Raw genomic sequence first — 25,294 nt, forward strand, 5'->3', positions numbered from 1 at the left:
AAACCTTCTTTTATGTGACCTATACCGCCTCCTCCCCCATCTTCTCCTTTTTTTCTTTTTTTAGCAACCTCATTCCATCACTTTCATATTGCAACACTCTTTTTTTCTATTTAAAGATTTCTTTTGTGCCAAGGCAGGCTTTTCCTGCAGACGTATTTGTGTCCCCTCCCACAACAACCACCGTAGTCCTTTTTGAGCTACTTTGTTCTCAAGCACGGAACCTTTTATCGGTAGAAAAACATGGCAACCAGTAAGGAGTCCAAGCTTTTCTAACAGCCCATTGGCCCTTGTTTAGAAAGTCCAGCAGGTTGGTAAGCAGGTCCTTACAGGAGTAGAATCAAAATGTACTTTATTTTTGTATTATTGGGGATAGTGTGAAGTTGTTGCCAGGGGCGGACTGACAACTCATGGGGCCCCCGGGCAATAGGGGATCATGGGGCCCCTGTGTCCTTGCCCAAACTCAAAAAAGCCTATGAAAAAGGTACCAGGGGCATCTCATGGGGCCCCCTACTGACCCTACTGTGGGTTTAACCAATCATTTTTTGTACAATCCTCCTTTAACCTCTTGCTGACCACACTTTAGCCGAATGATGGTTACAGTACAGTCATCCAGTTCTGGGAGGGTGTCTATTGATATCTTCCCAACCCCCCCGCTAGTCCCTGTGGCATGCATCAGGCGTGCTCTGTGATTGCTGTGTCCTTTGGACACAGGCCAATCACAGTGGCCCTTTACCATGTGATCAGCTGTGTCCAGTCACAGCTGATCACATTGAAAACAGGATTTTCCAGTTATCAGCAGTCCTTTCCTGCTGCTGACAGCAGAAATCTACACAGGGGAAATCTACACAGATAATCAGGGCACTGATCAGTGCAGCCTATTAGTGCTACCTATCAATGCCCATGAGTGATGCCTATCAGTGCCACCTCATCAGTGCCCATCAATGCTGCCTCTCAGTGCCCAACAGTGCCGCCTTTCCATCGGTGCCACATATCAGTGCAGCCTTATCAGTGCCTCTTCATTAGTGCCCATCAGTGATGCCTCATCAGTGCCACCTCATCATTACCCATCAGAGCCGCCTATCCATCGGTGTCGCATATCAGTGCAGCCTCATCAGTGCCTCCTCATTAGTGCCCATCAGTGCTGCCTCATCAGTGCCCAACAGTGCCACCTCATCATTACCCATCAGTGTCACCTGTCAGTGCCCATCAGAGCCTCCTATCCAACGGTGTCACATATCAGTGTAGCCTCATCAGTGCCACCTCATAAGTGCCCAACATTGCAGCCTATCAGTGCCCATCGTGAAGAAGAAACATTACTTATTTACAGAATTTTATTACAGAAACTAAGAACTTTTTTTCTTAAAAATTTTCGGTCTTTTTAAAACCCAGGTGAATAAATACCACCAAAATAAAGCTTTATCTGTCTAAAAAAAAAGATAAAATTTTTGTTTGGGTGCAATGTTGCATGACCGCGCAATTATCATTCAAAGTACGACAGTGCTGAAAGCTGAAAATTGGCCTGGGCAGGATGAGGGTGAAATTGCCCATCACGCAAGTGGTTTAGGGGGATGCACGCCACACTTTTCAAAATTTATTTGTAAAAAATGTTAAACTATTTATCATTTTCCTTCCACTTCACAATTATATGCCTCTTTGTGTTGGTCTATCACATAAAACCCAATAAAATACATTGACGTGTTTGGTTGTAACATGACAAAATGTGGAAAATTTCAAGGGGTATGAATACTTTTTCAAGGCACTGTGTATAGTCCACTTCCTCCAACCGTAGGGGGTTCCGCTGTTCCCAATATGCCCATGTTGATAATAACAAGGGCCTCTTGCACACAACCCTAGCCTGGTGATCATGGAAGGCCTGTAAATGGGGGGCTTATTGAAATGTGGAAGCCCCCTTTAAAAATAAGTAAAATAAATAAGTAAAGTAAAAGTCAAATAAAGTAAGGACACCACACCTTAATATGTCCTTTATTACAAAAAAAAAAAAAATATCCCACAATGTAAATCCATCACCAATCATGTCCACAATTCCAGTAATTTTGTAAATGTTTTTACTGTAGTAGCTTGTATATAAATCGTACAGATGTAGTACTGCACAGGCAGGGTCTGGACACCCCTAGGTGTGTTATTTAGAGGAATTATGCATATCTAAAGTTTCACTTTAAGCATTAATAAAATAGCTGCTCCCCTCCAAACTACATTTTAAACATTTCTTAGTCACAGGTAAATTATATATTTTACGTTTACCTGTCTACATTCAGCTGCTCTGTAAAAAAAAAGCCTTTCCTCTTTTATGTTCATGTTTTTTGGGTTTTTTTTTTGAATCAGAGAGACAGTTTGAAGGCAAACAGCTTCTGCTATGCTGCTATTTTAGTCCATTGTCATGGGTGCAACGTGTATTAATTTTTTATTTGTGAGATTTGTGCACATTTAAATATTTTTTGTCAAAAAATCCACCATGCTTTGCCTGTGAGTAATACAGGTTTACTGGTAAAAGACGTTTTTATAGAAATAAAATTATGTAAAATATCAGTTAAACTGTATGTCTTACTTCCTCCCCCTAACCATGACCCAAAGGGCAGTACCCTGCCCCCCATCAGGGGCGAATTTACCACAAGGCAAACAAGGCATTTGCCTAGGGTGGAATTTTTTAGGGGGGCAGCACTGCTCCCCAGAAGAAGGAACATATGCGGCATGGGGACCAGATGGGTAATCCCAGAGAGACTTGTGGGCTGATTGATGGTGTATGCAAAGTCAGACTGTTGTTCCTGGGCATGGCCCAGAGCTGTGAAGGTGAGTGTCTTTCTCTCTTTCGCCGGGGGGGGTGTTAATGGAAGGCTCTCTCGGGTGGGGGGGGCGGGGCAGGGGTGTTGTTGGTCACTGTCAGGCTCCCTCCGCGGGAGTGGGTCTGGTGTTGGTCGATGTCATGCTTTCTCCATCTGGGGGGGGGGGGGGTGTTCGACTTTTGTGTTGCCTGGGGCAGCGCAAATCCTAAATACACCACTGCCCCCCATGCCATTTGTTTGACAATCCCTTGACTATTAGCCTAGAAATGGCTCTACTTCAGTGGAGTTCAAATTCAACATCCAAACTTTAGTAAAGTTCACCAAACCCACACCAAACTGAACTCAAGTACAATCGGCTCATCACTATCAGGTTTTGGATATGAGTCTTCTCTTTTTCCACACGTATGTGCAACCTGAGTGTGCTTCCTGTGAGCTCCAAGTCCCTGTGACGCTCAACTTCCTAAGCATACCATCAGTTTCTCTTACTATTAACCCAAAAACTTTCAGTTTCCCATTAGAAGGAAACAACAGCAGAAACTTCAAATCCTCTCCGCAGTCTCAGCCGCAGAGCAGGTGGGCTGTTTAAAGGAAAGCTGGATTTCTCTACACATAGTATATCAATCCTTAGTCTATCCCCAGGTGAGGGTTGGAGTACTCTTCAACACCTATCTCCCCCATCCATGAGAGGGCACTGCTCCTATCTTCACTTCCTCTGAAGAACACCCTAATGACCCAGGTTGTGCTGTTTGATGGACATTCATGCTCAAATATGGCTGCTGAAATCTTGTGGAAACTTTATTTCCAGATAGACACACGTTTCCAAAATATAGCACTGGGAACCCATAGCAGAGGACACAAAGGTCTAGTGTTGGACTCCCTCTATTGAGTCACCTGACTGCTCTGTCGATGTTGCCTAAAGAAACAGAAAGCGACTAGCAGTACAAGTTCAGAACTACCCACCCAAGCTCTCAGGAAGAAGGGTTCCGGCATAAAGCCGTCACCTGACTACCTTCTACAACAGGGGTCTCCAAACTGTGGCCTGAGGGCTGGATGTGGACCTTTGCTAGCCTTTATCCGGCTCTTGGGGCACTATTCCTCCCAGTGATATGAGGTACTATTTCTCCCACTGATACCAATGATGGGACACTATTGCACCCACTGATACAATGATGGGGCACTATTCCACCCACTGATACCAATGATGGAGCACTGTTCCTCCCACTGATACCAATGATGGGGCACTATTCCTCCCACTGATACCAATGATGGAGCACTATTCCTCCCACTGATACCAATGATGGGGCACTATTCCTCCCACTGATACCAATGATGGGGCACTATTCCTCCCACTGATACCAATGATGGGGCACTATTCCTCCCACTGATACCAGTGATGGGGCACTATTCCTCCCACTGATACCAATGATGGGGCACTATTCCTCCCACTGATACCAATGATGGGGCACTATTCCTCCCACTGATACCAATGATGGGACACTATTCCTCCTACTAATACCAATGATGGGGCACTATTCCACCCACTGATACAATGATGGGGCACTATTCCACCCACTGATACCAATGATGGGGCACTATTCCACCCACTGACACCAATGATGGGGCACTATTCCTCCCACTGACACCAATGATGGGGCACTATTCCTCCCACACTGACACCAATGATGGGGCACTATTCCACCCACTGACACCAATGATGGGACACTATTCCTCCCACTGACACCAATGATAGGGCACTATTCCTCCCACTGATACCAATGATGGGACACTATTCCTCCCACTGACACCAATGATGGGACACTATTCCTCCCCCTGATACCAATGATGGGGTACTATTCCTCCCACTGATACCAATGATGGAGAACTATTCCTCCCACTGCAACCAGAGAATTACTGCATTATGGCCACTAGATGGAGGCCGCAGTTTGGAGACCCTTGTTGTAGAAGGTAGTCAGGTGCCGGCTTTAGGCTGGAACCCTTCTTCCTGAGAGCTTGGGTCAAAGATAACGCAGTAATTCCCTGGTTGCAGTATTTTAGGAAAATACCACATTATGGCCAGTAGATGGAGCTGACGATCATAGGAAATACACACATATTAGACACATTATGTGAATGCTTGTGGTAATCACACAGCTAATTCTTTCTGTGTATTTCCTATGATTGTCAGCTCCATCTAATGGCCATAATGTGGTATTTTCCTAAAATACCACAACCAGGGAAATACTACATTATGGCCACTAGATGGAGCTGACGATCATAGGAAATACACACGTAATAGATACATTATGTGAATGCTTGAGGTAATCACACAGCTAATTTTTTATGTGTATTTCCTATGATTGTCAGCTCCATCTAGTGGTCATAACGCAGTATTTCCCTGGTTGTAATATTGTAGGAAAATACCACATTATGGCCATTAGATGGAGCTGACGATAACAGAAAAATCACATATTAGACTTTGTAGACTTTTTTTTTATAGACCCCATAGTGTGAAGGGGGCCTAAGGATCCCTTCAGCCTTCATAACACCCGAATAATTATAATAGTGCTTGATAGGTTAAATGGGGTTCACCTAGAGCTTAGTATATCGCACAGCCCGGGAGCTGCACACTGCAGCCATGTTTACAGAGAGGCTGATAGATGTGAGTGATACTGGATAGTCCTTGTGTCAGGCACTTTCACATCCCCATTTGTGACTATTTTCTCTATGATTCAGCAAGAGGTCATCATGCTGCAAACGGCACATTCTGCAGAAACGTGACTGTGATCAGTCAGGATGTAGGATGAGACAAGAGTTGTCTCTGCTGACCTTCTCTGGAAAATGTACATTATGCTGATCCTGTAGCTTCAATACTGTCTGGTTTCACTGACATCGAGACACCATCCCTGACAAAAAGAGCTGAGCATTTTCCAAAGCAAAATACATTCAGCCAATTAACCCCTCGCCCTCCAGAGGATTTACCCCCCCCCTTCCTGACCAGGCCATTTCTTGCGATACAGCGCTGTGTTACTTTAACTGACAATTGCGCGGTCATGCAACGCTGCACCCAAATGAAATGTATGTCCTTTTTTCCCACAAATAGATCTTTCTTGTGGTGGTATTTGATCGCCTGTGCGTTTTTTATTTCTTGCGCTATAAAAAAAAGAGACCAACAATTTTGAGAAAAAAACAATATTTTTGACTTTTTGCTATAAAACATGTCCAGTAAAAATAATTTAAAATCAAACTTTGTCATAAATTTAGGCCAAAATGTATTCTGCTCCGTGTCTTTGTTGAAAGAAAATCCCAATACGTGTAAATTAATTGGTTTACGTGAAAGTTATAGAATCTACGAATGGTGGTATATATACTGAAGTTTTTGTTTTTTTTTAATACTAGCGGCGATCAGCATCTGATAGTGGGACTGCGGTGGGCATTCTGACACTGGGGGGGGACTGACTAACTGCCACTGACATCTCCAGTGACACTAATATAGTGATCAGTGCTAATAAAAAGCACTGACACTGTACTAATGGCACTTGGCAGGAAGGGGTTAACATCTGGGGCAATCAAAGGGTTAACTGTGTTCTGTTTTACTGTGTGCTTTACGGTGTAAGCACACTGCTTTGTATGACTCTGCTATGCAGAGCCATACAAAGCAGTGTACAGGAGCTGACAGGGGAGAGATCTGTACTGTTTACATACAAGTCTCTCCCCCGTCGGTGAAACACGGCAATCGCTGGGCGCCGGTGGTCAATCACTGGACGGGGCCCTGTGATCGACAGGTGAGGCCACTAATGGCGGCACAGGTAGGGCGCGCGTGGCTCATGCATTCCCCCTACCTGGAAATGCAAAATGACGTATATATACATGACTTTGCGCACCCCTGCCGCTTTGTAGCAGTATTTCTGCTATAGGGCGGTAGGAAAGCAGTTAAAGGTATAGTCTACTTTTGTCTGTTTCTTTTTTTTACTTGCTATTGCTGTAGCCCTATGTCCAACTTCCCTGTGCAGGCAGCATGCCGGACCTCTGTGGGAGAGCAGTGATCTAGAACTGCAGCAGTCCATCACGCCCCCCTGCACAGTGATCCAATCAACATCTCTGCCCAGGAAATGTTAGTGTTGCTGATTGGAGTACAGCAGTTGTGACTGGGCAGGGGGTGTGTCGGACCAGGGGTGGACTGACCATTTGGAAACTCGGGCATTGCCCGAGGGCCCGGGGTCTGTAGGGGGCCCCATGAGATGACCCTGGTACCTTTTTCATAGGCTTTTTTGAGTTTGGGCAAGGACACAGGGGCCCCATAATCTCCTATTGCCCGGGGGCCCCATGAGTTGTCAGTCTGCCCCTGTGTCGGACCACCGCAAAATGAAACCATTGCTGTCCCACAGGGGGCAGTGGTCTGGCTCTCCCGTGTGCTGCTGGCACGGCTAATATTGGCATAGGACAGGCTGAACTAACGAATTAAGAAAGAAAAAAAAACACAGACAATATGCATTGTAGTGTGCTTTATTTGCGAACAAACGAAAAAAAATCAAAATTTTTAAGGGTTGCATGCTCTACAGCTGAGCAGTTAGCAGTTCCCATGTTCCCTCCTGATAGGAGAGCTACCCTAGCTCTGACTCAGTAGGGGGCATGTTGGACCTTTGCAGAGAGACCACTAATTCCACACAGAGAGCAAGCCTCCTTCTCTGCAGGGAACAGGCTTTTCTACTCAGGTTTGCAAAGATTCAAGCTTGTAAGACTTTTCACACCTTCTGTTTTGAGGCATCTGGAATTTCTTTAGCTGATAAAAAAAATAAGTTAAATTTTTTTTCACAAGCAATATACTGTATATAGTGAGTGCATAGAGATCTGGGAGCAGCTAGCACACATGGTGAACCCACCCCATAAATCAAGAAAGTACATCAAACAAAAGTGCTGCGCTATAAACAACAATACAAATGTCTCCAGCTTCTACTTTACGCAGGCGGGTCCCTTTGAGAACATGCGTGTGCACGAAACATGTCAGGGAGGAGCCTACGTGCTGATGTCATGCAACTTGAGTGCCATAGACTACAATGAAAAACGTCAAAAGTTGTATGAAAGTTGTGCCTGAATGTTATACATGCAACAGTTGTCCGTTATCAATAATGAAAGCCAAAGTCGTATCCAAGTTGCACACATCCAAACTTACGTCAAAGTTGCACCCTAAAGTCTTGCAACTTTGGAGTTGTACAAGTGTGAACACAGCAAAAACTTCACGTTTTTGGTGTGGATGCGGTGTGGTTTTAGCCATACAAAATGTATGGCTCAAATTGCACCGCACAGAATTCGCATGTGATTTGCACAGGAATGTGGTGCGAATTGGGATTTGAACTGGAATTCGATTCCTGTCTAAATTGTTTCCCCACTGCTCCTGTGTGAGCTCAGGCTTGTCATCGCCACACAGAAGTGGTGCTGGGAGGTTTCCTGCAACAGAAATCGGGTGTGGAGGCGTGTGGGGATGTAGATGCTCCATATTTTCAGTGGTAGGAGAGGAGAGAAAGTGGCGGGGATTTGAACCCCCCCGCTGCTTTCCATGTGATGGTGCTGACCAATCAAAAGCTGTGTAGCCTTTTTTTGATCCTGTTGTTGAATTCTTGGGTTCAATTCCAGGCCTAAAAGTGAAGAGTGACTTCTAAAAGTGAAGACTACATACCAATTCCCTTCTCTCCTCCATTTGTAGAGTTGACCAATGTTACAATTGGCCCAGGAAACATTCATGTTATTTACTGCAACACCTCCGATAAATGGATGACCCTGGAGTGGTCTCAACAAGACCTCCTCATAGCGAAGGTGACCAGAGGGGAGACGAGGATTAATATCCGAGTGGTGAGGACAGAGCCATCGTCCATCACTATCATCTCCACTATCGCAACACATGGTGGCCAGCAAGAAACACTGGAGAAGACCGCATTTTTGTCATGCAAAGTGGCAACAGGTGAGATTAATGGTTCATATAAACTACAAATAAAAGGAAAAAAAATAAAATTATATATATAAAAGGGCAACACAATGGCTAAATGGTTAGCACTTCCGCCTGGCAGCACTAGGGTTGTTGGTTCGTTTCCCAACCATGGCACCTCCTGCCTGGAGTTTGCATGTTCTCCCTGTGCCTGCGTGGGTTTCCTCCAGGTACTCCAGTTTCCTCCCACACTCCAAAGACATGCTGGTAGGTTAACTGACTCCTGTGTAAATTGTCCCTAGTATGTGTATGTATGAATGTAAGTTAGGGACCTTAGATTGTACGCCCCTTGAGGGTTAGGGACTGATGTGAATGTACAATATATATGTAAAGTGCTGCGTAAAATTGAAAGCGCTATATAAGTACCTGAAATAAATATATATATATATATATATATAAAATGCGCTCTACAACTAGGCAACCTAAAATGAATAATCCTTGAATAATAGTTCAGAGTGTTCTGTTTTAAATGCCGCATTGGCATACCGACTTAGACCGCAACTGCAGTGGAACTGACTGCGCTAGTGTGAACTAGGGCCAATGGAATACATGAAAAACACTGTGCATGCATTTTTAATGTAGTAAAAAAACGCATTGGACTGCATCCGGTGTGACCTGGCCCTTAGGAAAATTCTGTCTGTCAAGCCTGAGAGGGACACTCTATGACTGAAAGTAGAGAGGTCGATGACTGAAAACTAACAATCATTATAATCAATTACAAGGTAGAATAAAGAGTTAAATAATAAAAAATGAAGAATAAAATAATAAAACATGGAAAAAAGAACTAAAGAATGAAATATAAGGAAGAAAAAATTTTAAAATGTAGATTAAAGAATTAACAGAAAACAAGGAAGAAAATAAAGAATTTAAAATATGGAATAAGTTAATAAAATGTAGATTAAAGAATTAACAAATTTCTTGGACCCCTGCTCTTGGTTTTGTTATCTTTTTTTGTTTTGTACTCATCCTTCCTTTTCTTTTTTTTGTTTGTTTTTGGTGTGGCAGTGGATAGCTGCCTTTAGTTTGAGTTATTGTCCGTGCTAATGTTTTTGTCATTTATGTGCCATTGATAGCCCCTGCCTAGGCACACCTTTTGCTCTGTTGGTGTTAGAGCACTGTTTTTTCTATTTTTTTATGTGCAATTGATGATTTTTTTGCTCCTGTCTTAAACTGTTTAAAAATTAATAAAAAACCAACATGTGTATCGTGATCCGGACAGTAGGTTTATCATTCTTAAAGGCACCCTTTCAGGACGAGAACTTACTATTGCTAATGTATATGCACCGAATTCAGCTCAAGCTACCTTTTTTTCAAAATTTTTTGGTACTCTGGATAGGTTTTTGTCCCCTCATCTCTTGGTGGGTGGGGATTTTAATCTGGTGGCAAATCCTCTTTTGGACCGTAGTTCCCCCTCGCATTCTTCCCAGGCTTTCCCAAAATCCCTTACTAAGAAATTAGATACCCTCCAGTTGGTGGATGCCTGGAGAGCGCACAACACCGGAGCCAGGGATTACACATTTTATTCCCACCCACATGACTCTTATGCTAGATTAGACTATATATATTGTACCCCAATTTTACTAGCTAATTCTAAGGTAGCTTGCATTCATTTGAGCCCCTGGTCGGATCACAGTATTGTGGCCTTATCTATCACATTTGTGGGATTGGCACCTACTCCTTTCTCTTGGAGACTTAATGATTCTATGCTAACCGATATCGACTCTCGCCAGGAAGTGGTTACATCTATTCAGGAATATTTTCAATCTAATTTAACCCCTGATATTTCCCCAGCCACACTCTGGGTAGCCCACAAGGCGGTCCTACGAGGCCGACTTATCTCCATGGCCTCATCCAGAAATAGAAAACGTTGGCAGCAAATACTACTTCTAACCCGAGAATTAGAAGCACACTATAGAAGCCATGTCGCTAATCCATCTCTGCTTAATAAACAGCTACTGTCCCAAAAGCGCTTGGAACTGAATGCCCTGCTTTCCCAAAAAACTGAAAAGGCCCTTCGCTGGTCGAAGGCCTCATTCCTATTACATAGTAACTCGGCATCTACCATGTTCGCAAGGAAGTTGAACCACTCTCTGCGCCCCCCACACGTGTATAAATTACGCACAAATTCGGGTGCTATCTCATCTCTACCTCAGGAAGTCTTGGGTATTTTCGAACATTTTTATTCAAAACTACTAGCTCCTCCGCAGTCGGATTCTGTCCCTCTGTCGGACTCTTGGCTGGACTCTATACCCCTCCCTGCCCTTACACCCTCTCAGATTGTCACTCTTAATGCCTCCTGTACTTTAGAGGAAGTAACATGTGCGATAGGCGCGCTCAAGCGCTCTACTGCGCCGGGTCCTGACGGATTTACCGCTAGCTATTATAAACATTTTGCCTCTACATTGGCTCCATACTTGATAACTTTATTTAATGATGTTTTGCAGGGGGGTAAGTTCCCTGAGGAGATGTTATTGGCTAACATGTCTCTAATACCCAAGCCACAGAAGGACCACTGTTTGCCACAAAACTATAGACCAATCTCAGTCATGAATAATGATCTAAAGATATTTAGCCGTATTTTGGCGGACCGGTTGGCCCCTATCATCTCCTCTTTGGTCTCTCCAGACCAGTCGGGTTTTATTCCCGACAGATTTATTACTGATAACATTCGTCTCACTCTAAATGTTATTCAAGACGCCAATTTACATTCCAAAGAGGTTCTGTTGATGAGTTTGGATGTAAACAAGGCCTTTGATAGTGTCCTTTGGCCCTACTTGTTCTCCTTGCTACAGAAAATGGGCTTTAGTGAGGGGTTTTTGGCAGGCATACACGCCCTGTATGACTCTCCTAAAACGAGAATTAGGCTTCCTGGCTGTAACTCTGACTTCTTTACATTGGGTAGAGGTACCCGCCAGGGCTGTCCTCTTTCACCCCTTTTATTTGCGCTGGTGCTGGAACCTTTGGCATTGGCGATTAAATCACATTCGGATATTTCTGGCTATTCATTATTAGTTTCACATTTTAAATTGAGCATGTATGCTGATGATGTTATGCTTTTTATTACTAACCCGTTGACTTCTTTACCTAACTTGTGTGCTGTATTGAACGATTTTGCCAAAGTGTCAGGTCTCACCGTTAATTTTACCAAATCTGTGGTCATGCCTGTTAATGTTCCTGACTCCCTAAGTGCATCTCTCCGTAGTTCTTTCCCATTTTGCTGGGTCAAGGACAGGATATCCTATCTGGGGATTAACCTCACTCCCAGATACTCGGATATATTTGCGGCTAATTATCCACCATGTGTATCGCGTCTCTCTACTCTACTGAAGATCTGGCACGGTTATCATATCTCCTTTCTGGGTAGAGTCACGGCGGTTAAAATGAATATTTTGCCCAAATTGCTTTATCTTTTTAGAGCACTTCCAGTTCCGGTCTCAAAAACCTTTTTGGATCATTTTCAGCGGACTATTAATAATTTTATTTGGGGAAATAAGCATCCACGTTTTGCCTCATCCATTTTGTATCGCTCACAACGGTCGGGAGGTCTCGGTCTTCCTAACTTTTGGCTATATTATCTCTCGGCTCGCTTTGCGCAATTGTCACAATGGGCTACTATTAACTCTCAAATCCCGTGGATCAAGTTTGAGTCTCAGTCGATACGCCCTTTTTATTTACCGGGAATTTTATGGTCTAACATCTCCCCCCGATCGACTGTTTTTCATAACTCCATAGTGACTCACTCACTGACGCTTTGGTCCAAACACAAATCTAAATTGGGTTTAGTCTCTTCTATTCCCCCAGGTGTGTCATTTTTTGGGGATCCTACTTTTGTTGTAGCCTTTTCTTCCCCTCATATGTTTCGTTGGTGGTATGATCGATCTTTTATCAGATTGTCTGATTTCCAAAGAGGAGGATCTTATATTACCTTTGATATGCTGCGCGTGTTGTTTGATGTTCCTCTTCGCGAGTACCTTCGTTATAGACAGATTAGGCACTTTTTTAAAGCGCACTTTGGCCTTGCCCCATCCTCTCTGATTTCCTTTTTTGAACGTGTCAGCCGTGACTCTCCCAGGGGTAGGGGTCTTATCTCAAATCTTTATCACCAATTTTTGATCTGTCTTTTTCATGCTCCCCCTTTGTACAGACGAAAATGGGAGGAGGATTGTGGCGTCACTTTTTCGGATGAGGATTGGGATTCCATGGTGGATAATATATGCAAGAGCTCTAGATCTCTTTCGGTTCGTGAGACGGCCCTTAAAGTTCTAACCAGATGGTATTATACCCCGTCAAGACTACATGTACTGTTTCCACAAACGTCCCCTCTATGTTTTCGGGGCTGTGACTGCACGGGTACTTTGGTTCATATATTTTGGGATTGCCCGACCATATCTTTGATCTGGCGTAGGATTTCTGAGGTCGCTACCTTATTGTCGGGCGCCCCGATACGATTGTCCATGCAGACCTGTTTGTTGGGGGCCCATATCCCAGGGGTCTCTGATGCCAATCTGAGATTGATACACACATTATGTATTGCCACTTTATGGTCTATTGCCCTACATTGGAGGTCCAATGTTGTACCCTTAGACTCCGTTTTACACAGAATTGACACTGTAATGCTTATGGAACGTATTCATTATACACTACTGGATAAGATGCACTTATACGATAAAAAATGGGAGTCATGGAGAGATTGCAGACACTTATTACATGCTTAATAACATCCCCAGTAAAAGTTGGCTGGCATGTACTATTGACAGGTGTATCACCTAACCTATTTTGTCGTTTACGTACTTCATGCACTTGTAACTTCCTCTTTTTTTTCTTATCTTCTTTGTTATGTTAATATACCTTTATGTATTGTACTTTTCAAAAGTGCCTTGTTTTTGCTGACAATATCACTTTTAAAATGTGCTGTTGTTCTACTGTCTACTCTTGTACAATAAAATCGTTTGTAAACAAAAAAAAAATTAATAAAAAACGTTGAAATACAAAGAATTAACAAATAAAAAAGGAATGAAATAATAAAATGAAGATTATAGAATTAAAAAATACAAATAAATACATTTAGAAAAAAGAAGAAAAGAATAAAAAACAAAGAACAAAATGTAGAATACAGAATGAAAGAATAAGAAATAAATAATAAACTGTAGAAGAAAGAATGAAGGAATAAAATAACAAAATGTAGAATAAGGAATAAAGAATAAAAAAAGAATAAAAAGTAGAATGAAAGAATAAAAAAAATAAGGAATAAGATAATAAAATGTAGATTAAAGAATTGACAAATAAAAAAGAAATGAAATAATAAAATAAAGAATAAAAAATAACACAATAATAAAATGTAGAATAAAGAATGAAAGAATAAAAAATAAGGACTAAAGTAACAACATGTAGAATAAGAATTAAAAAAGAATAAAATAATAAAATGTTAAATAAGGAATTAAAGGATAAAAAATAAAGAAATGTAGAAAAAAAGAAATAGAGAATGAAAAACAAAGAACAAAATGTAGAATAAAGAATTATAGAATAAAAAATAAAGAATAGAATATTAAAATACATAATAAATAATTAAAGAATAAAAAAAAACATGTAGATTGTAGAATAAAGAATTAAAGTAGAACTATAGGCAAAACTATTTTTTTCATTTTGGATAGAACAAGTGAGGGCTGTAACCTCTGTCAGATTTTTTTTGCCATCTGTGTCCCAGTATGGAGATTTTCCTTCACTTATTGTCCCATAGCCAAACAGGAAGTAAGAGGAAAATTAAGGGAATTCCTTGGGCCCCCCAGGTCACCAGAACTAGTGTCCTTATTGGAAGATTTCCCCCCTATTACTTTCCTGGGGACATCCCAAAATCAGGGATTTTCTTTTACATTCACTTTCAATGATAATAGTAAACAGGACAAATAGAGAGGGGGAATCTTCCTAACGGGGGCACAGGCAGCTATTAAAACTGACAGGGGGTCTATTCCCTCCCCACTGTGTCCAAAACTAAAAAAAAAGTTTTGCCTTTAGTTAAATTTTTAAAAAAAAATGTTAATAATAAAATAATAATGTAGAATATAATCAATCATAATAAATTATAATTGATTGTTAATCATATTGGACTCATTTAGATTTGGTTTTACACAAGGGTGGTACATGGACTGTTGGATATTTGTATTTGCTGTATTGCTGTATCAGGGCCGCGCCAAGGTTTGCTTCCTTTTTTCTTGTCATTCCAATGGAATAGCTCTGGTGATCCTGACGACAACCAGCTGTTCCCGCACTTTGGCGCAGTGGGTCACAAACCAACGACTTTTGATAACAAGTGTGTGCATATTTCTCTGACTATGTAAATGATCATATGTACTTTCTGACAGGTTTCCAGAAATTCATGGAAGAAAAGTACTGGATCATCGTGGTAGCGGCCTTCAGTTATGTCCTGTTTTGTTTAACAGCAACGTGTGGCTACATGACCATCAGACGCAGTGCGTGTCCGTAGGCTGCCTATCTTTTATTCCATAAATATTCTCTATAATAGTGAGAGCGGAGCGGGGGAAGTGTGAGAAGAGAGTGCTGAGCCAATGACAATCCAAGTGTAATTATATCACATAAATCCACTAAAACAAGCCAACACATTCCACAAGTTCAGAGGTGACCTCTCTTCATCATGGCTGGAAAATGAGCAATAGATAAGATAGAGATCTAGTAGAAAAGCTTTCTTTTTCTTTCTTTCCCCCTTTTATTCTTTCTTTCTCCCTTTCACCCTTTCTTGCTTTCCCCCTTTCTTTCTTAATCTCTTTTTTCTTTCCCCCTTTCTTTGCCATTTCTTTCTCTTTCTTTCTTTCTTTCTTTCTTCCTTCCTTTCCCCTTTTCTTTCCCTCTTTCTTTCCCCCTTTCTTTCTTTATCTATTTTTTCTTTCCCCCTTTCTTTGCCATTTCTTTCTCTTTCCCTCTTTCTTTCTTTCTTTCTTTCTTTCTTTTTTCCTTCCTTCCTTTCTTCCTTTCTTTCTTTCTTTCTCTTACCCCTTTTCTTTCCCCCTTTCTTTCTTTATCTCTTTTTTCTTTCTCCCTTTCTTTGCCATTTCTTTCTTTCTTTCTTTCTTTCTTTCTTTCTTTCTTTCTTTTTTTCTTTCTTTCTTTCTTTCTCCCTTTCTCTCTTTCTCCCGTTCTCTCTTTCTCCCTTTCTTTCTTTCTTTCTTTCTTTCTTTCTTTCTTTCTTTCTTTCTTTCTTTCTCTCTTTCTTTCTTTCTTTCTTTCTTTGTTTCTTTCTTTCTTTCCCCTTTTCTTTCCCTCTTTCTTTCCCCCTTTCTTTCTTTGTCTCTTTTTTCTTTCCCCCTTTCTTTGCCATTTCTTTCTCTTTCTCTTTCTTTCTTTCTTTCTTTCTTTCTTTCTTTCTTTCTTTCTTTCTTTCTTTCTTTCCCCTTTTCTTTCCCCCTTTCTCTCTTTCACCCTTTTTTTCTATCACCCTTTCTTTCACCCTTTCTCTCCTTCTTTCTTTCCCCTTTTCTTTCCCCATGTCTTTCTTTCACTCTTTCCCCTTTTTTCCCCTCTTTCACTCTTTCTTTCTTTTTTTAGCCCTTTCTTTTGCCTTTTTGTCCCTTTTTTTGCCCTTTCTTGCAACAGAGTTGACATGACTGCCATTGAAATTTGCATTTTCTGCAAAAGAGGCAAACCTCCATATTTCTCTTATGACAGACTTCTTAAAACTTCTGGACAGAACTAGGTCTTTAACTTTTCAGTACCCATATTTACACTCTGCTCTATACAGGTTACATGCACCCAGTCCATTCTGACTTTGGTGCAATATCCCTTACTTAAATGTCAACGGGTGTAGACCACATACATATGTGTGACCAAACACACTGCATGTGATCTTCCCAAGAATTGAAAAAACGTGAGCTTCACACGACTTCACTTCACAATACAAAACGCACAATATAAATGCACAGTATAGTCCAGTCATCAAAAAGACATAGATGAGTGTATTTCAATGAAATCCTTATGATGCATGTAGTCCGGCGATGTGCAGAAGAAATAATTAAATTGCGCACTCACCGGAAGCACAATTTAAATTGTGCGTTTGTGTCTTATACACCAAAGGTCACTCCGACTGTAGATGAAGGGAAGCTCTGGATAGGTGGTTCTATGATGAAAGATATCACATCCGGGGATTCCCTCTGGCAGGCAGGCTCCAAAACAGGGTCAACTGAATTTTTCTCTGGGCCTTGGGATAATCACCTGGTGGTCCTGAGGAATTAAATGCTCGATGTGGAGCAAAAAGGAATACCCATAGTGTAGTAGTTGTGTCAAATTTAAAAGGATTTATTGTATATTAAAACAAAACCACTTAACATAAGTATAAGAATAAAATCAATCCTTGTGCACTAAGGATATCATGAATGACACACTGACCAGCTGGTATAGAAGAGTGGCCGCCGGACCCCCTTGATCCGGCGGCTTAGCGTCACGGCTAGCAGAGGCTCCTCCTTGACGCGCGTTTCGTATCACACGTACATCATCAGAAGGAATAAGAGCCATAGCTGCCGGACGCCACAAAAGTCATATATATAGTGTATTGTAAGCCTGTATTCAGGTTAATTGGGTGCCATTTTGTCAAAGTCCCGCATACTGCGCATGTGCGGGCGTCCGGGCGCCATTTTATAGTAGCCCAATGGTGTATGTATCCACCGCATACCCAACCGCGGTGGAACATATTATATATAAATCTATAAGCTAGTGGGGAGGAGCTCATCCCTCTCTCCCACATATCACAGTCCCAGGCTTCCCCAGGTGCCCCCAAGAGGAGATAAAAGAGGCGCCGATCGATACAGGTCGGCGCCATATTCCCGGGGGCTGGCTGTATAAGTGCGCATGCGCAGATGAGCACAGCGGACCGACGCCATTTTGCCGTGGGCCGGTGCAGCAGTGCGCATGCGCGAACGGAATCGCCATATTCCCGTGGTCTAACAGGATGAGGACACACTCTACCTGCACAAATACAGGGACAGTGAATGGACAATATTATAGTGAATGAGCACAACGGACCGACGCCATTTTATCGTGGGTCGGTGCGACAGTGCGCATGCGCGAACGAAATCGCCATATTCCCGTGGTCTGACAGGATGAATACACACTTTACCTGCACAAATGCAGGGACAGTGAATGGACAATTAAGGATATATTTAAAATTTAGATAATGTCCTATTCACCTAAGGGAGGCTCTGATGTGTAGATTAAATACATCATGCTTCATTAGTAAGTGTCAGACATGGTATCTTATGTACCCATTAACACCACATGTTTACTATTGAACACTCCGTGGTGATAAAAAATCACTATAGTAAGACTAAAGATATTTTATACAATGCTTAAAACCACTGTGTATAAACAATATGGTTATATACAAAAATGTATAAAATTATACACATGTTAGCCGTTAGGGGTCATATAAAAGCAAAAACATGGGGGCTATGATGAGTGTTCATAACTATACAGTATATGTCCTCATTGAACCCACTTCAATACAATAAAATACATAAGATAAAAACAAAAATATATAAAAGTTGCAATGACAAGTATCAGAAAAAATATGAATGAAATTTCTAATTTCTAAGTGGGCCATATTAGAAAACCTTATAGGTCATAATCCACAAATAAGTGGATTGTTATAGTAGCTAAGGTCGTCCTAATCTATATTCATATGATGTTGCAATGCTCCCGACAATCCACAATGTGAATGTGAATAATCAGAATTAGACAAAGGGCCATATAAACAATTGAAGACATAGATATTAACTATTATCTATATAGCAATTTATGTCTACCTCTACATTATGGCCAAGAGGGGATAATGTTCTCATCTCGTATATCCACCTCGTTTCCATTTGGGAGACTTGTCTGAGCTTATTTGTACCTCGCCAGTGACTATGAACTACATCGATCCCTGCAAATTTCAAAAAAGTGGGGTCCCGGTTATGGTGGTATCGGAAATGTCTAGATAGAGGATGTTCTTTCCGGCCCTTTTTAATACAGTTAACGTGCTCTCTAAACCTGTCTCTGAGCCTTCTGGTGGTCCGACCAATATATTGCCGTTTGCATGGGCACTCTAAGAGGTATACCGCATAACGGCTATGACAGGTGATCAATCTGGAGATGTCATATGTTTTCTGAGTTATAGTGGAAGAGAAAAATTCAATTTTCTTTTTGCGTATACCATCTAACTTACATATAACACACTTGTTACATGGGTAAAAACCCGTCATATTGCCAAAAAACGTAGTTCTAGGGGGAGGATCTACCACATTTGGTGAGATTTTATCTCGTAAGGTAGGGGCCTTTCTGAAGACTATTTCAGGCCTATCAGGTAATGCTCTAGCTAGGATTGGATCAGCCTTAAGAATGTCCCAGTTTTTCTTAATAATCTTACTGATTTGTTTGTATTGGATAGAAAAAGATGTGATAAAGGGACAAAATTTACCGTTCTTATGTGAGGTAGAGGTGGTTAACATCATATCTCTATTCATATTTGCCACTCGGGCCATGTCATCATCTAATACTGTAGCGTTATACCCTTTCTCAATAAACCTTTCCTTTAGGACGGCGGCCTTCTGATGGTAAGTGTTAACATCTGTACATATTCTCCTTATCCTCATGAACTGGCCTTTAGGAATATTGGCCAGCCACGAGGGATGGTGGCAGCTGTCCATCGGGATGTAACTATTCCTATCCGTGTTCTTAAAGAAGGCTTCTGATATTATAGAGCCTCCATTATTGATCAATGTTACATCTAAAAAATCAATTTTGATAGTACTATAGTTAAAGGTAAGTTGAATATTGAGATTGTTATTATTTAGAGACCCGAAGAAATTGATAAGTGTCTGTTCATCCCCCTGCCAGAGGAGGAAGATATCATCAATATACCTTTTGTAGAATAAAAGTTCTGGCCAATCACGAGAGTATATTATATCTTCCTCCCACCTGGCCATGAACAAATTGGCCAGGCTGGGAGCAAACTTTGCTCCCATTGCTACGCCTCTTTTTTGCAGGTAGAATCTGTTATTAAACCAAAAATAATTGGTATGCATGGCAAAATCCAATAATTCCAGGATATATGACTTCAATTTCTTGGAGATATTAGTAGTGGTATTAAGATAGTACTTAACTGCTGATCTACCATCTTCATGGTTAATGTTACTGTACAAAGAGGCTACGTCAGCAGTTACCAAGAAAGTCATATGTTTAGGATTCCATGTAAGATTCTTGATTTCATTTAGAACCTGCTTAGTGTCTTTCAGATAAGAGGGGGTAGCTGTCACTAAGGGCTGTAGGTGGTAATCTATAAATTGACCAATCCTAGAACACAAGGATCCGATTCCACTAATAATCGGTCTCCCTGGTGGATGCACTGGGTCCTTGTGCACTTTAGGAAGACAATATATAATCGGAAGTCTTGGGGCCTTTGGACACAAGAAGTTCTTTTCTTTTGAGTTAATGATATTATTCTCAAAACCTTTACTTATCAGTTGTTTCAAAGACCGCTTGTAAGTAACAAGTGGATCTTTGGGTAATAGTTGATAGGTTTCTTTATCGTCCAGTATTCTTTGGACTTCTTTTATATAGTCTACCTTATTTAGCAGAACTACCCCTCCACCTTTGTCCGCGGGCCTTATGACTAAATCTTTATTTTCAAGTAGAGACTTTAATCCCATATCTACGCCTACTTGGTTATATGGGCGCTTTATTTTAATAGATTCCATGTCTTTAAGTACTGGATTTATTGTATATTAAAACAAAACCACTTAACATAAGTATAAGAATAAAATCAATCCTTGTGCACTAAGGATATCATGAATGACACACTGACCAGCTGGTATAGAAGAGTGGCCGCCGGACCCCCTTGATCCGGCGGCTTAGCGTCACGGCTAGCAGAGGCTCCTCCTTGACGCGCGTTTCGTATCACACGTACATCATCAGAAGGAATAAGAGCCATAGCTGCCGGACGCCACAAAAGTCATATATATAGTGTATTGTAAGCCTGTATTCAGGTTAATTGGGTGCCATTTTGTCAAAGTCCCGCATACTGCGCATGTGCGGGCGTCCGGGCGCCATTTTATAGTAGCCCAATGGTGTATGTATCCACCGCATACCCAACCGCGGTGGAACATATTATATATAAATCTATAAGCTAGTGGGGAGGAGCTCATCCCTCTCTCCCACATATCACAGTCCCAGGCTTCCCCAGGTGCCCCCAAGAGGAGATAAAAGAGGCGCCGATCGATACAGGTCGGCGCCATATTCCCGGGGGCTGGCTGTATAAGTGCGCATGCGCAGATGAGCACAGCGGACCGACGCCATTTTGCCGTGGGCCGGTGCAGCAGTGCGCATGCGCGAACGGAATCGCCATATTCCCGTGGTCTAACAGGATGAGGACACACTCTACCTGCACAAATACAGGGACAGTGAATGGACAATATTATAGTGAATGAGCACAACGGACCGACGCCATTTTATCGTGGGTCGGTGCGACAGTGCGCATGCGCGAACGAAATCGCCATATTCCCGTGGTCTGACAGGATGAATACACACTTTACCTGCACAAATGCAGGGACAGTGAATGGACAATTAAGGATATATTTAAAATTTAGATAATGTCCTATTCACCTAAGGGAGGCTCTGATGTGTAGATTAAATACATCATGCTTCATTAGTAAGTGTCAGACATGGTATCTTATGTACCCATTAACACCACATGTTTACTATTGAACACTCCGTGGTGATAAAATTTACTAGGAGATTGGCAATCAAACGTTTTTTTCTTAACAAACCATTAGCGATTGATCAGAATAGTACCCAACCATCTACATCTCAATTAAGAAATGCTTCCCTTTTCAACCCTCCTCCTCAAACTCAGTCACATATCAATACCTTTAAGGAAATGGTACTTAAAGACATGGAATCTATTAAAATAAAGCGCCCATATAACCAAGTAGGCGTAGATATGGGATTAAAGTCTCTACTTGAAAATAAAGATTTAGTCATAAGGCCCGCGGACAAAGGTGGAGGGGTAGTTCTGCTAAATAAGGTAGACTATATAAAAGAAGTCCAAAGAATACTGGACGATAAAGAAACCTATCAACTATTACCCAAAGATCCACTTGTTACTTACAAGCGGTCTTTGAAACAACTGATAAGTAAAGGTTTTGAGAATAATATCATTAACTCAAAAGAAAAGAACTTCTTGTGTCCAAAGGCCCCAAGACTTCCGATTATATATTGTCTTCCTAAAGTGCACAAGGACCCAGTGCATCCACCAGGGAGACCGATTATTAGTGGAATCGGATCCTTGTGTTCTAGGATTGGTCAATTTATAGATTACCACCTACAGCCCTTAGTGACAGCTACCCCCTCTTATCTGAAAGACACTAAGCAGGTTCTAAATGAAATCAAGAATCTTACATGGAATCCTAAACATATGACTTTCTTGGTAACTGCTGACGTAGCCTCTTTGTACAGTAACATTAACCATGAAGATGGTAGATCAGCAGTTAAGTACTATCTTAATACCACTACTAATATCTCCAAGAAATTGAAGTCATATATCCTGGAATTATTGGATTTTGCCATGCATACCAATTATTTTTGGTTTAATAACAGATTCTACCTGCAAAAAAGAGGCGTAGCAATGGGAGCAAAGTTTGCTCCCAGCCTGGCCAATTTGTTCATGGCCAGGTGGGAGGAAGATATAATATACTCTCGTGATTGGCCAGAACTTTTATTCTACAAAAGGTATATTGATGATATCTTCCTCCTCTGGCAGGGGGATGAACAGACACTTATCAATTTCTTCGGGTCTCTAAATAATAACAATCTCAATATTCAACTTACCTTTAACTATAGTACTATCAAAATTGATTTTTTAGATGTAACATTGATCAATAATGGAGGCTCTATAATATCAGAAGCCTTCTTTAAGAACACGGATAGGAATAGTTACATCCCGATGGACAGCTGCCACCATCCCTCGTGGCTGGCCAATATTCCTAAAGGCCAGTTCATGAGGATAAGGAGAATATGTACAGATGTTAACACTTACCATCAGAAGGCCGCCGTCCTAAAGGAAAGGTTTATTGAGAAAGGGTATAACGCTACAGTATTAGATGATGAGATGGCCCGAGTGGCAAATATGAATAGAGATATGATGTTAACCACCTCTACCTCACATAAGAACGGTAAATTTTGTCCCTTTATCACATCTTTTTCTATCCAATACAAACAAATCAGTAAGATTATTAAGAAAAACTGGGACATTCTTAAGGCTGATCCAATCCTAGCTAGAGCATTACCTGATAGGCCTGAAATAGTCTTCAGAAAGGCCCCTACCTTACGAGATAAAATCTCACCAAATGTGGTAGATCCTCCCCCTAGAACTACGTTTTTTGGCAATATGACGGGTTTTTACCCATGTAACAAGTGTGTTATATGTAAGTTAGATGGTATACGCAAAAAGAAAATTGAATTTTTCTCTTCCACTATAACTCAGAAAACATATGACATCTCCAGATTGATCACCTGTCATAGCCGTTATGCGGTATACCTCTTAGAGTGCCCATGCAAACGGCAATATATTGGTCGGACCACCAGAAGGCTCAGAGACAGGTTTAGAGAGCACGTTAACTGTATTAAAAAGGGCCGGAAAGAACATCCTCTATCTAGACATTTCCGATACCACCATAACCGGGACCCCACTTTTTTGAAATTTGCAGGGATCGATGTAGTTCATAGTCACTGGCGAGGTACAAATAAGCTCAGACAAGTCTCCCAAATGGAAACGAGGTGGATATACGAGATGAGAACATTATCCCCTCTTGGCCATAATGTAGAGGTAGACATAAATTGCTATATAGATAATAGTTAATATCTATGTCTTCAATTGTTTATATGGCCCTTTGTCTAATTCTGATTATTCACATTCACATTGTGGATTGTCGGGAGCATTGCAACATCATATGAATATAGATTAGGACGACCTTAGCTACTATAACAATCCACTTATTTGTGGATTATGACCTATAAGGTTTTCTAATATGGCCCACTTAGAAATTAGAAATTTCATTCATATTTTTTCTGATACTTGTCATTGCAACTTTTATATATTTTTGTTTTTATCTTATGTATTTTATTGTATTGAAGTGGGTTCAATGAGGACATATACTGTATAGTTATGAACACTCATCATAGCCCCCATGTTTTTGCTTTTATATGACCCCTAACGGCTAACATGTGTATAATTTTATACATTTTTGTATATAACCATATTGTTTATACACAGTGGTTTTAAGCATTGTATAAAATATCTTTAGTCTTACTATAGTGATTTTTTATCACCACGGAGTGTTCAATAGTAAACATGTGGTGTTAATGGGTACATAAGATACCATGTCTGACACTTACTAATGAAGCATGATGTATTTAATCTACACATCAGAGCCTCCCTTAGGTGAATAGGACATTATCTAAATTTTAAATATATCCTTAATTGTCCATTCACTGTCCCTGCATTTGTGCAGGTAAAGTGTGTATTCATCCTGTCAGACCACGGGAATATGGCGATTTCGTTCGCGCATGCGCACTGTCGCACCGACCCACGATAAAATGGCGTCGGTCCGTTGTGCTCATTCACTATAATATTGTCCATTCACTGTCCCTGTATTTGTGCAGGTAGAGTGTGTCCTCATCCTGTTAGACCACGGGAATATGGCGATTCCGTTCGCGCATGCGCACTGCTGCACCGGCCCACGGCAAAATGGCGTCGGTCCGCTGTGCTCATCTGCGCATGCGCACTTATACAGCCAGCCCCCGGGAATATGGCGCCGACCTGTATCGATCGGCGCCTCTTTTATCTCCTCTTGGGGGCACCTGGGGAAGCCTGGGACTGTGATATGTGGGAGAGAGGGATGAGCTCCTCCCCACTAGCTTATAGATTTATATATAATATGTTCCACCGCGGTTGGGTATGCGGTGGATACATACACCATTGGGCTACTATAAAATGGCGCCCGGACGCCCGCACATGCGCAGTATGCGGGACTTTGACAAAATGGCACCCAATTAACCTGAATACAGGCTTACAATACACTATATATATGACTTTTGTGGCGTCCGGCAGCTATGGCTCTTATTCCTTCTGATGATGTACGTGTGATACGAAACGCGCGTCAAGGAGGAGCCTCTGCTAGCCGTGACGCTAAGCCGCCGGATCAAGGGGGTCCGGCGGCCACTCTTCTATACCAGCTGGTCAGTGTGTCATTCATGATATCCTTAGTGCACAAGGATTGATTTTATTCTTATACTTATGTTAAGTGGTTTTGTTTTAATATACAATAAATCCTTTTAAATTTGACACAACTACTACACTATGGGTATTCCTTTTTGCTCCACATCGAGCATTTAATTCCTCAGGACCACCAGGTGATTATCCCAAGGCCCAGAGAAAAATTCAGTTGACCCTGTTTTGGAGCCTGCCTGCCAGAGG

General features: G+C 41.5%; 1 protein-coding gene across 1 annotated transcript in view; it reads left to right on the forward strand.

Moving 5' to 3' along the window:
- CD19 (CD19 molecule) overlaps positions 1-25,294 on the forward strand; it is a 60,593-nt gene that overhangs the window by 13,866 nt on the left and 21,433 nt on the right. Inside the window, exons 3-4 of the mRNA XM_089693483.1 lie at positions 8,503-8,757; positions 15,141-15,248. Coding sequence (XP_089549609.1) covers positions 8,503-8,757; positions 15,141-15,248 — 363 coding nt within the window. The remainder of the gene's footprint in view (positions 1-8,502; positions 8,758-15,140; positions 15,249-25,294) is intronic.

Source organism: Staurois parvus, unplaced genomic scaffold (genome assembly GCF_062004578.1).
Source record: "Staurois parvus isolate SC_StPar_1 unplaced genomic scaffold, SC_StPar_1.0 ptg000024l, whole genome shotgun sequence".
Lineage (NCBI taxonomy): Eukaryota > Metazoa > Chordata > Amphibia > Anura > Ranidae > Staurois > Staurois parvus.